The 15,555-nt window shown below is 52.7% G+C and overlaps 3 protein-coding genes across 8 annotated transcripts in view; 1 reads left to right on the top strand and 2 right to left on the bottom strand.

The window, feature by feature from the left end:
- The first annotated feature begins 43 nt into the window (after positions 1-43).
- LOC128766939 (bromodomain-containing protein 8-like) lies at positions 44-15,182 on the top strand. 4 transcript variants are annotated; one of them, XR_008416042.1, is made up of 20 exons: positions 44-180; positions 639-735; positions 802-871; positions 939-988; positions 1,063-1,185; positions 1,265-1,345; positions 1,570-1,634; positions 1,729-1,895; positions 2,088-2,291; positions 2,646-2,739; positions 2,830-2,972; positions 3,261-3,663; positions 3,737-3,774; positions 3,849-4,048; positions 4,116-4,208; positions 4,314-4,382; positions 4,449-4,734; positions 5,550-5,594; positions 6,189-10,681; positions 11,138-15,182. XR_008416042.1 is itself a non-coding variant. In XM_053878545.1 (19 exons), exons 1-19 carry the CDS (start codon positions 162-164, stop codon positions 6,246-6,248), a joined length of 2,307 nt encoding a protein of 768 aa, XP_053734520.1. In that variant the 5' UTR covers positions 44-161; the 3' UTR covers positions 6,249-15,182. The 4 variants fall into 4 exon arrangements, 3 of the variants coding, with proteins under 3 accessions (XP_053734520.1, XP_053734522.1, XP_053734521.1); XM_053878545.1 differs by having other exon boundaries at positions 6,189-15,182; XM_053878547.1 differs by lacking the exon at positions 2,088-2,291 and having other exon boundaries at positions 48-180; positions 6,189-15,182.
- Positions 7,196-7,740, bottom strand: LOC128767754 (DNA damage-inducible transcript 4-like protein). The gene is given in 3 exon segments (XM_053880029.1): positions 7,196-7,478; positions 7,480-7,567; positions 7,650-7,740. Coding segments are annotated over 3 exon segments (462 nt in total).
- The window catches only part of ppp3cb (protein phosphatase 3, catalytic subunit, beta isozyme), a 36,147-nt gene continuing 33,431 nt past the window's right edge, over positions 12,840-15,555 (bottom strand). For all 3 annotated transcript variants that reach the window (XM_053878549.1, XM_053878551.1, XM_053878550.1), the window contains one exon: positions 12,840-14,578. In XM_053878549.1, coding sequence (XP_053734524.1) covers positions 14,400-14,578 — 179 coding nt within the window. In that variant the 3' untranslated portion in view covers positions 12,840-14,399. The remainder of the gene's footprint in view (positions 14,579-15,555) is intronic.

The following is a 15,555-nucleotide window of genomic DNA, read 5'->3' as shown; positions in this document are numbered from 1 at the left end:
AGGACCTGCACAACAGCAGAACAACGGTCCGTTCAGAGACAAACGGGGAATGACTGTTGGTGGAACGTGTTTCAGGCGGAACCTCGGCGCTCCTGCTCTATCATGTGCTGCATTTGAATTAGTCCGGCGGAAGTGGGGCTTGCGGCCTCAGCACAATAGAAATGGCGAGCAGCATCGGCAGTGAGTAACATCTCCATCCATTTCTCATCAAAATAAACATTTTTGACAAACCCCCGACCTTCACGCGCTCAGGCGTGACCTTAAGTTATGAAGGCGGTCGGCTGATACGTAGAACCGCGCGTGTGTCTCATTAATGTGTTCCCCCGTCATCGCGGTTGCTAAGCTAACGCTACCAAAATATCACCAACGTGGCCGTTTCCCTCGCGTTAAATACGCCTTTCTCGTGTTCCAGTCATCATGCAGTTGAGTGAATGCTTCTTGTGTTCTGCGGTAGCGCCCAAATGGTGATTGCTGTCGAATCAAGACGCTCATTATGAGGCACTGTTCCGTGTAGGAGCTAACAACAAGTGCGTTACTGTCGCTCGATGGACGTACGCTTGTTCATTTTGTTGACGAGGTCGGACGTCTTTGTTCGCGTCACATATTTGTCTGATGGTACTTTGGGCCGTTTGTTGCAGAACACAAGATTGTGAATGTGGGTCCAACAGAGCCCTGGTCCATCAGGGAGAAACTGTGCCTGGCCTCCTCTGTTCTGAGGAGTGGCGACCAAAACTGGTGAGTGCGTGCTCGCAGCGTTTGTTTCCAGCGGTCCATCTTTCTCATCATAAACGTTTGGCCCAGGGTGTCGGTGAGTCGAGCCATCAAGCCTTTTTCAGAGGCCGGTCGGCCTCCTGACTGGTTTTCCCAGAAGGTGAGTTTGATGTGCAGTACACCTGGTGTCCTTTTGTATTGTAACTGTCGATGTTTTCATTTCCTAGCACTGTGCCTCCCAATACTCTGAACTGCTTGAAGCAACAGAAGCACCAAAGTCAGTCCATCCAGAGTCCCAGCCAGACAGTCCAATTGTATTCGATGCTTACATGGTGATGTGGTCTCCTCCAGGCGCAAGCGTGGCGAGAAGGGTGAGGTGGTTGAAACCATTGAGGATGTGATTGTACGAAGACTGACAACAGAGCGGATAGAGGAGCTTAAGAAACTACTGCGGGATTCACAGGAACAGTACAGGTAGACATGGCTTGACATGCTGGTGCAAGATCATCCTGAAATGTGACGGCAATGTTAACGCTCATGTCTTACCTAACAGGAAATTAAAGAAAGAGGTGGATCTCATACAGACGGGTCACATGGACTCACAGCTGAAGGAATTATGGGCAGAAATCACGCTGTATGTATTGATTCTTTCTTATTATCAGGTAGTCTGCTCCCTTAAAAATAGAAGGCAGTATGATTGATACTTTATTCCAAACCGAAATATGAACAGTATGGTAATGATAACGGCGTTACCACTCCGATACACTCGCTTCTTGAACCGGTTCATGAGTTATTATCTCGTCCACTTGTACTTTTTACGTTACTGGGCACTGAAATTGTAAATGTATTGATGTCCAGAAAAAAGAAGCAGGATGAGGAGGAAGCAGAGCAGAAGAGGAAAGCGACAGAGGTGGCATATCAGGGTGAGTTTCTTTGCACAGTGCTCCACTCTGTAGTGTTCCTTCTATAAGTTATGTTCCGTTTTAAAGTTGTTCATCTCATGTTTGTGTGTCACAGCTCGCCAGGCAGTCAAAAACACACCTAAGCGCCTGTCAAGTGTCACAGTTCGCTCTCCCCTTGGTGCCAGCTCGCCCATGCTGGATTCTCTGACTGACTCCTCGGCACCCACGCCACCAATGGAAACAGGAGGCGCCAGCTCGGACGACACCAGCTCTCTCTCTGTGGTAGTGGCATTGGGATTTATGCATTTATGTGTGAACCATTTCACGACTCTAATATGAATATCAAAGCGTACATCTTCTCACTCACCAATATGTCCCCTAGCTCTCTAGGCTCTTGAGTTTATTCAAACGTTTGGAACACACCCCAACTCTTTGTTTTCGTGTGAAGAGACGTATCTCACTGGTGTCCCCCAGGCCCAGGGTGTGGGAGTGTTTCTCCCAGTGACGGAGGCCTCAGGCCCGGGGCCCAAGGAAGGAGGAGGAGGAGGAGGTATTGTTACGCTAGTGGAAGACTCCCCACAGAAGCGGCTCCTGGCACAGAAAGCCACGCCGCCACCTTCTCCTCTCCTGTCAGAGCTTCTCAAGAAAGGCAACCTCATTTCGGCCAGCCCCCGCCTGGTGAGGCACTGCACTGCATATGTTTGGTCCTCATGTCTTACTAGGTCATCATCATCATCATCATCTATAAAGTAATCCCGTGGTCTCAGGTGTGTTCAGAGGGACTTTATCTGTATACCTGTTCACCATTTACAATTAGCAATCTTAAACTGAGACGTGGCATGGATTCCAGCCAGTCAAGAGCAGAGCCAGCAGAGAGGCAAGGAAGCCAATAGGGCAATTCTGATACACCGAGTTATTGATGTGATGGCAATAAAAACGCAAACTCTGTTCCTCAGAAGTCGATCTCAAAAAAGAAAAACCATGGGACTGATTTAAAAACTCTGTTTGTCATGCTTGCTTTACTTGCATCAGGTTGCTGAGGGAGACTCGACTGGAAACCTAAGTAACGGATTGCAGACTGCTACCGTCACCGCACCATTACCCGCCACCCATGACGTCATCGCAGGTAAATGCATAGTGGTAGAGCTCTCGTGCTGTTTTCCAATGTGGGATCAGACTGATGTACAGCGTTTTTATTCCCTCCTTGTGTCAACAGAAGGTGAAACGGAGGCTGCAGTGAAGGAAGAGCTCACTGAAGAGACGGGATTGGTCGAAGAGGACCTCGTAGCTGTGTCCTACATGGGGGACGAGCTTGACCTGGAGACGGTGGGAGACATCATTGCCATCATTGAGGAAAAGGTAGGTTCTTCAAAACAATGAGCCTCACGGTCATAAATGTCACAACTGAGAGACGTCGGCTGGACACCGTGAACACAACACTCATGGTCCTAGCTTGGTAGATAATGCTAAAAAAATGTATTAATGACACCCTTGCCAGTATTTGCATGTATCAACAGCATGGAAATGCTAGGGTTGTTGGCTAGCCAGCTGGAGCACTCTAGAACACGCCATGACAAGCGAAGCGGCGGCTGGTGTCCTTGGGCGAGAAGTTGTGGTTCATCTACATGACTCGTCCCCTGCTCCCAGGTGGACGACTCGGTGGAGGCTCTGGACGCTGCAGCAGTGGAAGCAGCACTGTCTCTTTGCGAAGAGGGCCACAACCTACCGGGCCCGTGGGAGACCCAGGAGTTGAAAACCCCCGAGCCCACACCGACAGATTCTGAGCCCACTCCACTGCCTGAAGAAGTGGCCACGATGGCAGAGCCGACTCCTGCTGGTCAGGAGACGCCGAGCGAGGCCGAAGCGAAGGCAGAGAACTGTGAGGCGCCAGAGAAAGAATGTGAGAACGTGACTGCCGGGGGCTCAGAAGACTGCGCTGCAACGAGCGAAGCGGTCGAAGAGGCGACGGCCGAGAAGGAGAGTTCTGACCCGACGGTGAAGACTGAAGGAGAAGAGTGGAATCAGCCTGAAACCAACCCGCCCTGTCTCGGTCATTAGCCTGTTGCTCTACTCAAGGCCTGGTTGAAATTGTTTTTTCTCATCCTTATTGTTTTGCCTGACAGATTCTGAGGATAGTTCGGTGTCAGGTCGGGAGTCCAAGGTAGCACCCTCAAGGTTGTTTGGAACACCATCAGATGCCAGCTCTTTTTATTCAAGTGGTTTGTCCTCCCCCAGGAGGTGAAAGAGGAAGAGGCGGGCAGCGAGGGCGACCCCGAGGAAGGAATGGAGCTGAAGGAGGAGTGTGGGGAGGGTGAGGGTCCGTACTTGTCAGAGGCGGAGCGCGCGGCCAGCGAGAGCGAGGACGGCTACGGGCCCGTGTCCCAGCGCTACACGGCAGATTCACTGGCCAGCAGCCCGGCCTCGTCCTCGCAACTGTAGGTAGCCCGACGGCGTGACACCGTTCTGGTGACCCACGATCCCTTCACCGTCTGTGATCATCAGGTCCACGTGTGGAGAGGACCAGGAGGCAGTGCAGGCCCAGAAAATCTGGAAGAAAGCCATAATGTTGGTGTGGAGAGCCGCGGCCAACCACAGGTGGCGATGTCTTTTGATTCAGTCGAAAGTGGCAGAAGCTCATCAGTGATGTGTCTCTCAACATTGTGAGGGGGGTGTTAACGTCATGGCTCGCTTGTTTCTCAGGTACGCCAGCGTCTTTTTGCAGCCCGTGTCTGATGACATCGCCCCAGGGTACCACAGCATCGTGCACCGGTCAGCCCGAGCGCCACGCCCGGAGCAGTGAGTTAGGGTTCTGATGCCGATCTCTGATTCCCGCAGACCCATGGACCTGTCGGCCATCAAGAAGAACATCGAGTCGGGCGTGATCCGCACCACCGCCGAGTTCCAGCGCGACATCATGCTGATGTTTCAGAACGCCGTCATGTACAACTCCTCGGACCACGACGTGTACCAGATGGCCCTGGAGATGCAGCGCGACGTCCTGGAGCACGTGCAGCAGTTCCTGGCCACCCAGCTCATCATGCAGACCTCAGAGAGCGCCATCTCTGCCAAGAGCCTCCGCGGCAGGGAGGGAAACCGCAAACCCGGGGAGCCAGCTGACAAGGTTCGTTGACGAATCGCTGACTCGCTGCTGTGTAGTGTAGACGTTTGACTTCTTTAGCCTGCAGCTGCTGGAGGGCCTCTTTGTCTTGGAATGTTCCTGTCTGTGAACTCGTGTTTCCTGCCCACGACCTCGCCCGCCTCTCTCCCAGCTGCCTGCTTCTGATGCTGGGGCTTCTTCTTCTGCTACTTCCTACCATGTTGCCCTCCAGTTAGCAGGTTGTTTGGGAATCACTCACCCCATGATTTCGAGCTCTTTAATTCTGCCGTCGACCGTCTGAATCCCTTTGTTCTTAAAAAAACAAGCCTGTCTACCAGGCATATACCAGTGACCTCTGGGGTTTTACAAGCCTTTGTCCTGTCAGCAGTCATGTTTAGGGTAATATTATAGCTTTTGAAAGGCCACAAAGACAAGGCCAGATTTCTCTTTCCCTTCCTTTTGCCCTAGAAGGAAGCCAGGTCTTTATTAGTGGTTGCAGATATTTTGCTAGTTTGTCCTTCAGTTTATTATTTCATTTACTGCCACAAACTTCTTTTCTGTTATTTTTCAGTGTCATTGCAGAAACAAAGTTGCAGAAACAGTGTTTTCAAAAATTGTTTTCAAAATCTGATGAGAAGTACTGAGTACTGACTTCAGTGTGAAGCATGATGCCTCCTGGTCCACTTGGTCTCTGTCCTGTGAGGTTCCGTCGGGCCGCGGAGTCCGACGCTTGTTTCTGTCTCCTGGTTGATGCCGACCTGTTTGACTCCTGCTTTCTCACGCACGTGTCTGCTCTCTGTCTCGCTCTCCTTCTCACTCCAATATCTGTCCTCCTACAGGACAGTGTTCCAATGGCCTCTCCTGCTTTCCTTCTCTCTCTCTTTGTAAGTATGCAGGTTCTACCTCTGAATTCACCAGAGTCAGGTCGCGACCGCACGCCCGTCTCAAGCATCACACACTCACCACCAGGCGTTTGAGTATGCCACCAATGAATTATGGCTTCAGGAGAGCTGAAGGTTCCACACCCTCTGCTGTCAGATGCTCATCAGGTGCAGCTGCTCAGTGAAGCAGACTGGCTGTGCCCTTCACTACCAACACAGGATGGCTTCATAAAGAGTCTTCATGTCATTTAGAGTTGACGTCCTGCTCCCAGACGTGTTAAGACACAACACTCGCGTCGCACATGTCCCGCCTCTCGCCGACCTTCTGTTAACAGCCTCATTCCTTATTTCCCTTTTTCAGTTGGCTCTGGCCGTCTGCATGTCCTAACTTGTGTTCTCCTTCTCTTTTTAGTTGTGTTGATCATCCGTTTGACTTTTGTTCTCCATTTGAGGAGTGATCCCTCTCACTCAGGTGGACTGTCTTGTCTTGTGTGGGGTTCGATCACATCCGACCTCCGGGTCCAGCTCATGCCTTTCATTTCCACCCTCTGGTGCCCAGCCTTCGTCTTATTGACCCTTCGGCTTTCTGTACTGCAGGACGGAGGCACCAGGGGGCGACGTAGCGCCATGGAGGCGGACCTCAAAATGAAGAAATGACTGGAGAGCCCCTCCTCGAGTACTTGAAGTGTCGCGGAGTGGGCGAGTGTGTGCAGTGTTTCCCGGTCAGTCGGCTTCAGAGGATCTCACTCACTCACCCACCCACCCAGCTTTCTATTTACCATTGAAGATAGTTCACCTGTCCCCGCCGCAGCGGAGGAGAGGAGCTTTTCACCAGCAAACGTTTGTGCTCGGAGGAGAGCCTTCGTCCTGTTCTTTAGACAGAGTGCTTTAACAAGTGTCGAGGAGACGACTGGCAGCTCTCAGAAGGCGATTGTAATGTAGTGCTTTGTTTCAGCCCACGACGCGCAGAGCCGCCCTGGCCCTGGTGTTTCAGGGGTTGCCAGGCTGGTCCCTGAGCGTGGACTTCCCATGAGTCACTTGACTACTTTCCTCCTATTGTTAGCTTCCCAAACGAGGAAATGTTGAGTTGTTGGCGTCAGTTCAAAAAGGTTTCCACAGACGCGACTCCATGAACACACACATGAGCAGCCGGCTGGAGCTTCCCCAAACACCTCCAGGTGGCTGGAAGCTTGGTGGGCTGAAACATGGCTGGCTAGTTTGGTGGCGTCCTCTTGACACGTAGCCAGTGACGTTAGCAGTTTTGTACCAGGACCGTGTAGATTTGTGTTTGACTAGCCCATACGTGTGCGTTTTTGTTGTACATTTGTTAAATAAAAGATTATTCTGAAACGAGCTGTGTGACGCCGACGCTCCACTGGAGCTTCAGTCCAGGCTGGAAGTCGCACGCTCCACTTCCCAAAACAAGTCATCAAAGGTTGTGTGGATCCAGCCTCGTTGAACTGGCGGCTCCTTGTTGGGAAACAAAAAGCCGGAGAGGCGGAAGGTTTGTGTGACACATGTATTGAGGATAAATAGGTGTCCAACGGTGGGGCCTGCCCGTCACTTGTCAATCACCTAACCCCGCTCGACAGGACGCGGGCGCTTCAGCTGAACTCGTGCACCACAGGACTGGCCGAGGAGTCGAGCTTCCTCTTCACCAGCCTGTACTCGGGTCTCTGCTTCAGCACCTCCTCCTCCTCCTTCTTCTTCTTCGTCTCAAACATGTGCTTGAGCGGCGGCCAGCCCTCGTCTTGCACCGCTCCGAACACCACCGAGAGCCTGAAGGTCGGGGTGATGCTGGGCTCCGGCCGGATGCTCCCCACAGGCTTGACCTCCTCTTTGTCCTCCACGTGGACCTTGATGGAGGCACCGCGAAGGCCGCAGGGTGAGGTCCTGGCCCACCTGGCGGCGGCGGGGCAGCATCAGCACCTGCCACTGCAGGGTGGAGGACTTGGCCTGCTCCTCCCAGTGGAGGGCTGCAGAAGGTGCAAACACACGGCGTCAGTATCGGTTTCCTTAGCTGGTGGAACTTCCGCGTTCTTCAGCAGATGGTCGCACCCGGAAGTTGCGAGCCTAGGTTGTGATCGCCGCTGAGTTGGACGCAGAACAAAAAGGAGTGAGACATGAACTCACGGTCACAGGAGTCCATCTCCTCGCAGCTTTCCACGCTCCCCCGGCGGACGGAGCGGAGCGGCTGTGGAGACGCTCCGGGCTCTCCTCCTCACGCTGGCGCCGTGTGTTTTCCATGGATGTCAGAGGAGCCTCGACGGTGCTTCGAGAGCCGCCAGTTGCATCAGCAGAGACGCGTCCGATTGGCCGAGCTGGCCTCGCGGGGGCGGGACTTGAGTCGGGAATGGCTCTCACGCCACTTGTCCGGACATTGCACCGAGGGAGCTGGGACCCGAGTCACCCGCGTGTCGTGTGACTGGCAGCAGCGCCGCTGCGGGGCACTCGTGCTGTACACAGTCAGTAATGACAAGAGAGAGTCCAGTGCCAGACGCAGCTATTGGAGACAACAACAACAACTTGTGATCAAGTGCCTTTTCTAACCCTGTTGACATGTTTCTCCCCGAGTTCTGTTGCCGAGGTCTTCCATAGTTCAGGTTCGATGTGAACCTTGGTTCCACATCAAATCCCATATTTCAAGCACAAGGGTCGGAGCATAGTCCCACTCGTCTCTCTTCTGTCATGGCTGGGTGCCATTGAAGATTCGGCCCCCAGCATTAGTCCAGGAACGAAGGTGCTCTGTCTGCATGTGTCCTGGTGAAGGACTCGGCCCTTGTTCCACTTTCAACTGACCTGTGTTCATGCACCTGCTGCAGTTGACCGTCTCTGACCCTGGTTGGCCACCCAGTCATTTGTGGGCCCCAAAACATGTGGAGCGTCATCACGCGCTCCGCCAATCTTGGTTTGAAGAGACGTTTTCACTCAGCTTATGAGACGCCTCTCTCCCTAAACCGAAGCATCCAAAACAAGTGGCTCACCGGAACCAGGACTCCCAAGCAAACGGCGAGCTAGTGACTTGGTCCTCATAAGTAAGGCACACTGAAAACGCAACATGTCAGGAGCAATCTTCACGGAGCACGAGCGTGAAGCCAGAGCACTTGAGGTGACTTTTGAACCCATGAATTCATTCTTTTCCTTCTGTCAATCCGTTGGCAGGTGGGTTCCTCTTCACTTCAGCTGAGGTTCACAGTTCCACTGTGTAGGGACTGAGAATCTTGTAGTACATTAGTCGTACAACCATGTTGGATTTTCTGTCTGGACTTGATTGACGTCAGGAGTTGTGTGTCGATGGAAGATAAATGAAAGGTGGAGTGTTTGGACGGCTGCTGTTGGAGCGCTGGCTCATGAGGAGAAGCCAGACTGGCAGGCGGCGGGAAGTGTGGCTGACCTCTGACCTGGGACGGTGTCTGAGGAGAGGCCGTCACCGTGAGGCGGCCCACTGTGAGTGGAGTGGTGGTGTGTGAGCGTTTAGTTTCTCAGGCCACACGAGGCCTCTGAAGGAGAAGCACCTCACGCTTGAGAGGCGACGCCGGCGGCTCCTCAACTGTCGGCATTTATGTACACCTCATGACATTTCAAGAGTTTCCGAGTGCTGGGATTCAACTTCTCTGCTGCTGAGAGTGACTGGTCCTGAAGGGACCCATTGTTGAGAATGCTTGCCCCGTGTTGAGAACATTCCTGACAGCAGAACACCACCAGCCCCTCTGGTGTTGAGAGCGTTACATGCACAACAACAGACGCAGAATGTGCGCTTACGTCACAAGTGAAGTCAATGCCATGAATTGAGATGCAAACATCTGTAGACTGAGCTGCTTCTCCTGGTACGACTGTGTACTGCATACAATACTGTAACTCCCTGTGCAACTACACTGCTCCTGCCACCACGTCTGTGACTACAGCGACTACTCTTTGCTCTACGACTACTGCTGGACCCCTGCTGCCACTCTCAGTGCTAGCTGCAGTGCCACCACCGTTGCTACCTCTCGTGCTTCAGCTGAGTCCATGCTTAGCTCTGCTGAGGCAACAGCTGCTGCGTCGCGAGCTTCCCTGCGGAGCTCCGTTGGGACCAGCGCTGCTGCTCCACTGGTGCTGGAGCGGTGAGGATTCTCACTCACTGGCTTTACTGCCAAGGGGGCTGCAAGTCCACAGCTGACTTGGTTCCATCCCCATCAGCAGCACTGGACGTATTGCGTCATATGCATTCATGGGGAGATTTCAAGGCGAGCGGAGTGCCCCTCATTCCTCACTTCCTTTCTCAAGTGTCGATGGTGTTTTTGAAGCTTTGCAAACCCACGTGACCTCAGGCTGTCCTACTGGACGGAGGAGGTCCGGCCCTCTGGATGGGTCTTTCCAGCTGGTTGAGCTTCCGCTGCTAGTTCTGACACGTTCTTTCACAGCTGTGGCGCAGCCCGAAAACGTGGTCGGTGGCTTTGAAAGTGGACACGCGGAGTGATGTGGTGGGCTCGTGACAGCGTCTCATGAAGTCAGCCGGTCCGACACGGTCACGTGGACGGAACAAAGCAGCTGAGGTCAGGAGGCGGGACGAGGCCTCCACAACAGACGCCCACCTTCTCCATCACACTCTGACGGAAGGATCTCAGTCTGATCCAGGCAGCGTCCAGAGGCGTCCTCCCACCTTGTGAGCAGCCGCTGCAGTAGCTCAGAGGCGTCCTCTTCACCAAACACCCGTCCACACACACACACAGGGAAGACAGTGAGTCCAGCTCCACTCCTCCTCATGTGCTGACTGCGCTGACGTCTGTGTTGGATGCTGCAGCGGCAGAGTGAGTGATCGACGGTGGAGTGGTTTCATGGCGCTGGACAGCTCACCTGTAACTGAGCCAGGTGTCGGTGTCCTGTCGTCACCAGCGTCCTGCCCGTCTCTCACGCCTCACTCCACTTTCACTCCAATATGCTCTTGTCACACGTTGGTCTGTTTCACCAAGGCAGATGATCGTCACCTGCTCCCACCAGCACCCTCCAACTCTTCTGGCTCTGGCCTGGTGGCTTCTCACATCTCGCCGGTAGATGGTGCTGTTGACGCTCCAGATGTGACCACAGGGTGGCGCTAATGAGTGGGTTAGGTGAGTTGGCCTCTCACCATCATGATGTAAATAATGTCGTCTCCAACTTTTGGAGCGCACATTATTCACGCTGCGTCTTCCGTGTGCTCCAGTACATTGGGTGCTGCTCGGCATGAAAGCCATTTGACTTGAGTGGAGTCACTGACTTGAAAAGTGGTGGATTTGAATCTGACGTTCTTTTCTCATCAGCCGTCTTCTTGCCCACCTGTATATTGTGTATGGACAGATCACAGGATGAGCATGACTCTGGCTGAGCTTTGACAAAAGTAGCACTTAACGTTAACACAACACTGGACTTGGATTTCTTGGCTTGAATGAGAACACGAGTATTATAGACTTTCTCAAGTCAGTGGGCCCCGACGAGTATCGGCAGAACCATTCGTCTTCTTACATTTGAAAATGACTTTCCTGCTGAAACACGTCTTGTAATTCTGGGACTGTTTATTTTGTGTTCAGTTGCTTGCTCTGGCCGATACGGACAGAAGCTTCACCAGGAGGCCTTCCTCAGTATTAGGCGCTGGAATATTCGCCCGTGGAGCTGCAGAACAAGTGAGAGAGCGACTGGTGTCAGTCAGAGAAGAGTCGTCTCCGAGGAACAGGGGTTGTGAAAAGGGACAGGCCAGGGCCAGTGTTGTGGACCCTGAATGAACGCATTTGGATGGAGGACCATGGACGAGAAGAAGAGGCTTGGAGCGGTGTGTGATGCTGCTGGATCTTCATCGCTCCAACAGTGACGGCTCTGGAATCAGACGCTGCTATTTGGCTCCCACACAAAACACCGCTGCTTTCATGCAAACGTTTCGCTCGGCTGCACTTGTTTTTTACAGACGCTCCACATCAAACACAGTGAATGCAGAGCTGTTTAGAAGAGAGGAGACAAAGCTCTTCCGTCGGGCACTTTGAAGCTGCGCCGCCTTGACAGACGTGATCAAAGAAGAGGATGTCAGTCTGAGAAAACCGCACACTGCTAATGCAGAGTAGCACAGCCATTGTCAAACACAAGACGCCGCGGCGCGGTCACAGCACCTCCAGTGTGTCTTGGTGGTCCCTCTCCAGGGGCCACCTCCCTCAGCGTCCAGGGTGAGGAGCCAGTTCTGCTCCTGCCTCTGGGCCGTTAGCAGGTGGAAAAGAGGGGGTTCAGCACCGGCGGAGGAGCTGCATTAGTTAGCAGGGACGGACGGGGATGAGCTGGAACAGAATGTCCCGGGGAGAACATGACCTTTCATGACTTTGAAGACCTCATCCAAGCCATCTGGACCTCTAATTCTCAATTGGGGAGCCACCTCCATCTTGTTTTTTCAGATTTGATTGTCCCACGTCTCTGTTGAAGGATGTTGGAGGTGGAGAGACCAGGACAGAGGAGAAGCTGAAGAGCAGCACGGAGGCCTGTGGATGTGCTCGGACGCAGGTGTTCGGGAGGATGCTCTGATTCACATTTCTTTGGTGGGTTTTTATGGATTGTTGAGGCGTTGACATCACATGATGGTTCTGGAACAACATGATGGGACAGAAGAATCTTTGTAAATTTGCTGGTGTCAGCTTTTAGCCTTCAAAAAGCTCCAGGTCGAAGTATTTCCAGTACAAAGACACAATGAATGAATAGATGGAGAAACGTGAGAAGGCCTTTTTTGTGCTGGTGTGGTGTGAGTCGTTGACAGCGTTGTTTGGTTTGAGAGAGGCACGTGACGTGACGACTTGCTGTTCAATCATCAATACAATTGAAAGGGAATGTCTTCTTGATACTGAGAAGCCGCATGTGGAAGTGAAAAGCAGCTCAAAGTCCGTTCCCACTGCAGCTGTCGCGACTGATAAAACCGATAACAGTAATGGTTACGCAGCTTTGCACCGACAGAAGCAACCATCGACATCATAGTCCCACAGCACGGCGAGAGCTTCCTTCTGTCCCCTCAGTCAAGCTTGATCTTCCGTCCTCTCACCCGTCTTCCATCCGCAACATTCCTGCTCCGGCGGGTGTTCGTCTGACCTCCCTGCCTTTGCCTCCCAACTACTTGTAATTCAGCAACGCTGCGCCGAGAGGGAAGGTGAGAGAGAGGCAAAAAGCAACGTCAATGTTAGGGTGGTGGGTGAGAGGAGAAGGCCCAATCTCCGCCAGCGCCCTCAAACGTGCCGGCAGAAAAGACAGCTCCGAGGCCAAACCAAAGGTTCATGCATATTTTATTCAAGAGTAAAAAAGTGGATCGTCCCGTGGGGCATGCGTACAGTGTTAGTGAGTCAAAGCAGAGGGAAAGAAAGAGAGGGCTAGAGAGAAAGAAGCGTGGCACAGGGTCTCCGGGGGGTTCACCTCTCCCAAAGAAGCACGACAAGATCAACCAAGGAGCAACTCAACATGAACCAGGAGAGACAGAGAGCTTAAATATGAAGAGTGTCCAGAACAATTAGAATCATCATCAGTAGCAAATATCGAGAGGAATGCTGCAGGGTTATGATCAGAGCGAGTACAACACTTTTGTCCTTTCACTTGTGACAGCAACACCGCCGGCTTGACTCTTGTCTCAGTTTTGGAACCATGCAATCATGCTCTGGCCGCCCGGGTGCCTGTGCCTCTGGATATAAAGTAGTACGGCCATTCGTCGTTTCATACTGGTCTCATCAGAACAACTCCTGTACATCAGCGGAGAACACGGGCGAGAACGTGCACCCCACACTCCTGAGCAGCAGAAGTCATTCTGGACTGCCGCAAAAAGCAAAAGAAGACGAGAAGACACGATGGATACCAAAGAAAAATAAATCAACATTATGTACAAAATAAATCACTCATTTATATTCGCCGGAAAACAAGAAGTGAACTTTCTACGCCGTGAAACACAGAGCACAAATAGAATCTTCACATTATTATCAAAGAACTGAAGTCTGCATGCACTGATGCATTTATATAAATGCTTTACAAAGACCTTCTTCTTCCTCTGGTGTCGGACGCTCATTTCCTCCGTCTTCTTTCGCTCGACTTTCTGCAGTTTGGAAGCCGCTCATCGGGATGTCGAAGGAGAATGAAGAGTTGTGGCATCACATTTTAACGCCCCCGAATCTCTGCGTCACACATCAGTATCCGCTACACTGCATCTGGTGTGGTGTGCGTCACACCTGCAAGCAAACCGTCCTGTCTATGTACACTGGGAGGGAGAATGGCGTGGGCGCTGGTCCAGTTTGACTCGGCCCAGGTGGAGCCGCCCGGCTGTGAATCTTCCCCCCAAGTGAAGCTTCCTCCTCTCCACATGCACGTGACAGACTTTGGATTAGACACTGACACCTTGAAGCGTGTGCACGCTGGCAGGCAGGCAGGCAGGCAGGCGTATCCACAGTCCCCCCCACCTGATGCAACACCAACACAGCCACGTCATGCTGACACCGTCAAACCCAGCGCTGAGTGAAGCACAGCTCCTCCTGCTCGGCGTCGGGAGTGATTACAGGAAGTTGTCGCTCTCTAAATATGAGAGCGGTCCAGTCTCGATGCGCTCATGCCTTTACATACAGCTGAGGGCGAGATAAGGAGTAGATCACCGTGTGCGTGTGTGTGTGTGTGTGAAAATACTGTGACTGCATGTGTGTGTGATGCATGTCCCGTGTGTGTATATATCTTTATATATATATATATATATATATATATATATGTATATGTACATGTACAGGAATCTAGAAATGTGGAACCAGGTTCTGTCTGCAGCTGCGTGTCTGGGCCCAACACAGCGCACGTCCACCATCACTGTATATTGCTGTTGCTGTCGGTCCCGTTGGGCTCCCCCATGTTCATGCGGCCCATGGACAGGCCCACGCTGTTGATGGCATCGCGGCGCGGCGGCATCCGCTCGTTGATCCGGTCCAGACCTTTGGCCTCCTCGAAGCTGCTGATCCGGTGCTGAGGGGAGAAGCCTCGGATGGCTGCGGAGACAGGCAGGCGCACACGTCAATACCCCAAATGAAGAGTGCGGTCTGAGCGGGACACTACTGGAAACTCCCTGTTTGTTTGACAGGATGAAAAGCGGGCGGTGGCCCAGGTAACAGAGACGTCGCACAGAGGGTGTCCCTGAGCTCATCTGCCTCCCACTTGAGCCGCTGGTGAGCACCACTTTGCCATTGTTACTGTCATTTTGTGTAAGGCCAGGTGGAAATCCTGCCATGAAGTTCCTGCCTCTACTGCTGATCAGACTGAACGCGGCTTGTCTTTTCTGTTGAATTTGTCATTCGTCTCTCCCTCACGCTGTCCAACAGAGAGACAGGTCTGACATTCAGCTTCCTGGTGGTTGGCTTCCTCCACCAGGAAGCTGCTCTGTTTCCCTCAGAGAGAGCTACTGTTGAAGGCTTTCAATTTTCAGGAAAGCTTTTTCACTCTTCATTTATCAGGTCAAAAGAAGGTCAGGCATACAGGAAGTGTCGGCCCCCGGGCGGTTTCGGCGAATCAGATGCCTGGACATCCCTGACCTAGATGTTCTGCGACTGGCATCAGTGTGCAGCTCCTCACAGAAGCGCTGAAGAAGGTCCAGTATCTGAGCCCAACACATCCTCATCACGCCGGGGATGTTGTCACGTGGCCGTACATCGGTCCATTGTCGACGCAGAAGCCTTCCGTGTTGCATGTTTTTTCTTTAAAAAAAGAATCCTTTCATGTTATAAGAAAGTTGTAGCAACGTTGGTGGAATGTTGTTGGACTGGAGTGCAACACTCTCCCTGCTCCAGGTGGACACTGGCCTCCACGCATCACTGTTCCGCCCCGCCCCGGCTCCTGCACCAGGCTCCCACTTGAGTCACGTTTCCCCTGACGCCATGGGCAGAACCTCACCAGACCAGCACCAGTGGTTGGGCTGAGGAGTGGCAAGGCTCCACTCATGTCACTTGGTCTATACAGGACCTCACGTGGC

The sequence above is a fragment of the Synchiropus splendidus genome, chromosome 11, assembly GCF_027744825.2.
Source record: "Synchiropus splendidus isolate RoL2022-P1 chromosome 11, RoL_Sspl_1.0, whole genome shotgun sequence".
Taxonomy (NCBI): domain Eukaryota; kingdom Metazoa; phylum Chordata; class Actinopteri; order Syngnathiformes; family Callionymidae; genus Synchiropus; species Synchiropus splendidus.
This window is presented reverse-complemented; position numbering and strand designations above follow the sequence as displayed.

What these genes read in the sequence shown, in the direction of transcription:
- LOC128766939 (XM_053878545.1), top strand. An exon ending in AACCAACCCGCCCTGTCTCG is followed by an intron (nt 3,664 to 3,736) that starts GTCATTAGCCTG and finishes TTTGCCTGACAG; the next exon opens with ATTCTGAGGATAGTTCGGTG. An exon ending in CCGGCCTCGTCCTCGCAACT is followed by an intron (nt 4,049 to 4,115) that starts GTAGGTAGCCCG and finishes TGTGATCATCAG; the next exon opens with GTCCACGTGTGGAGAGGACC.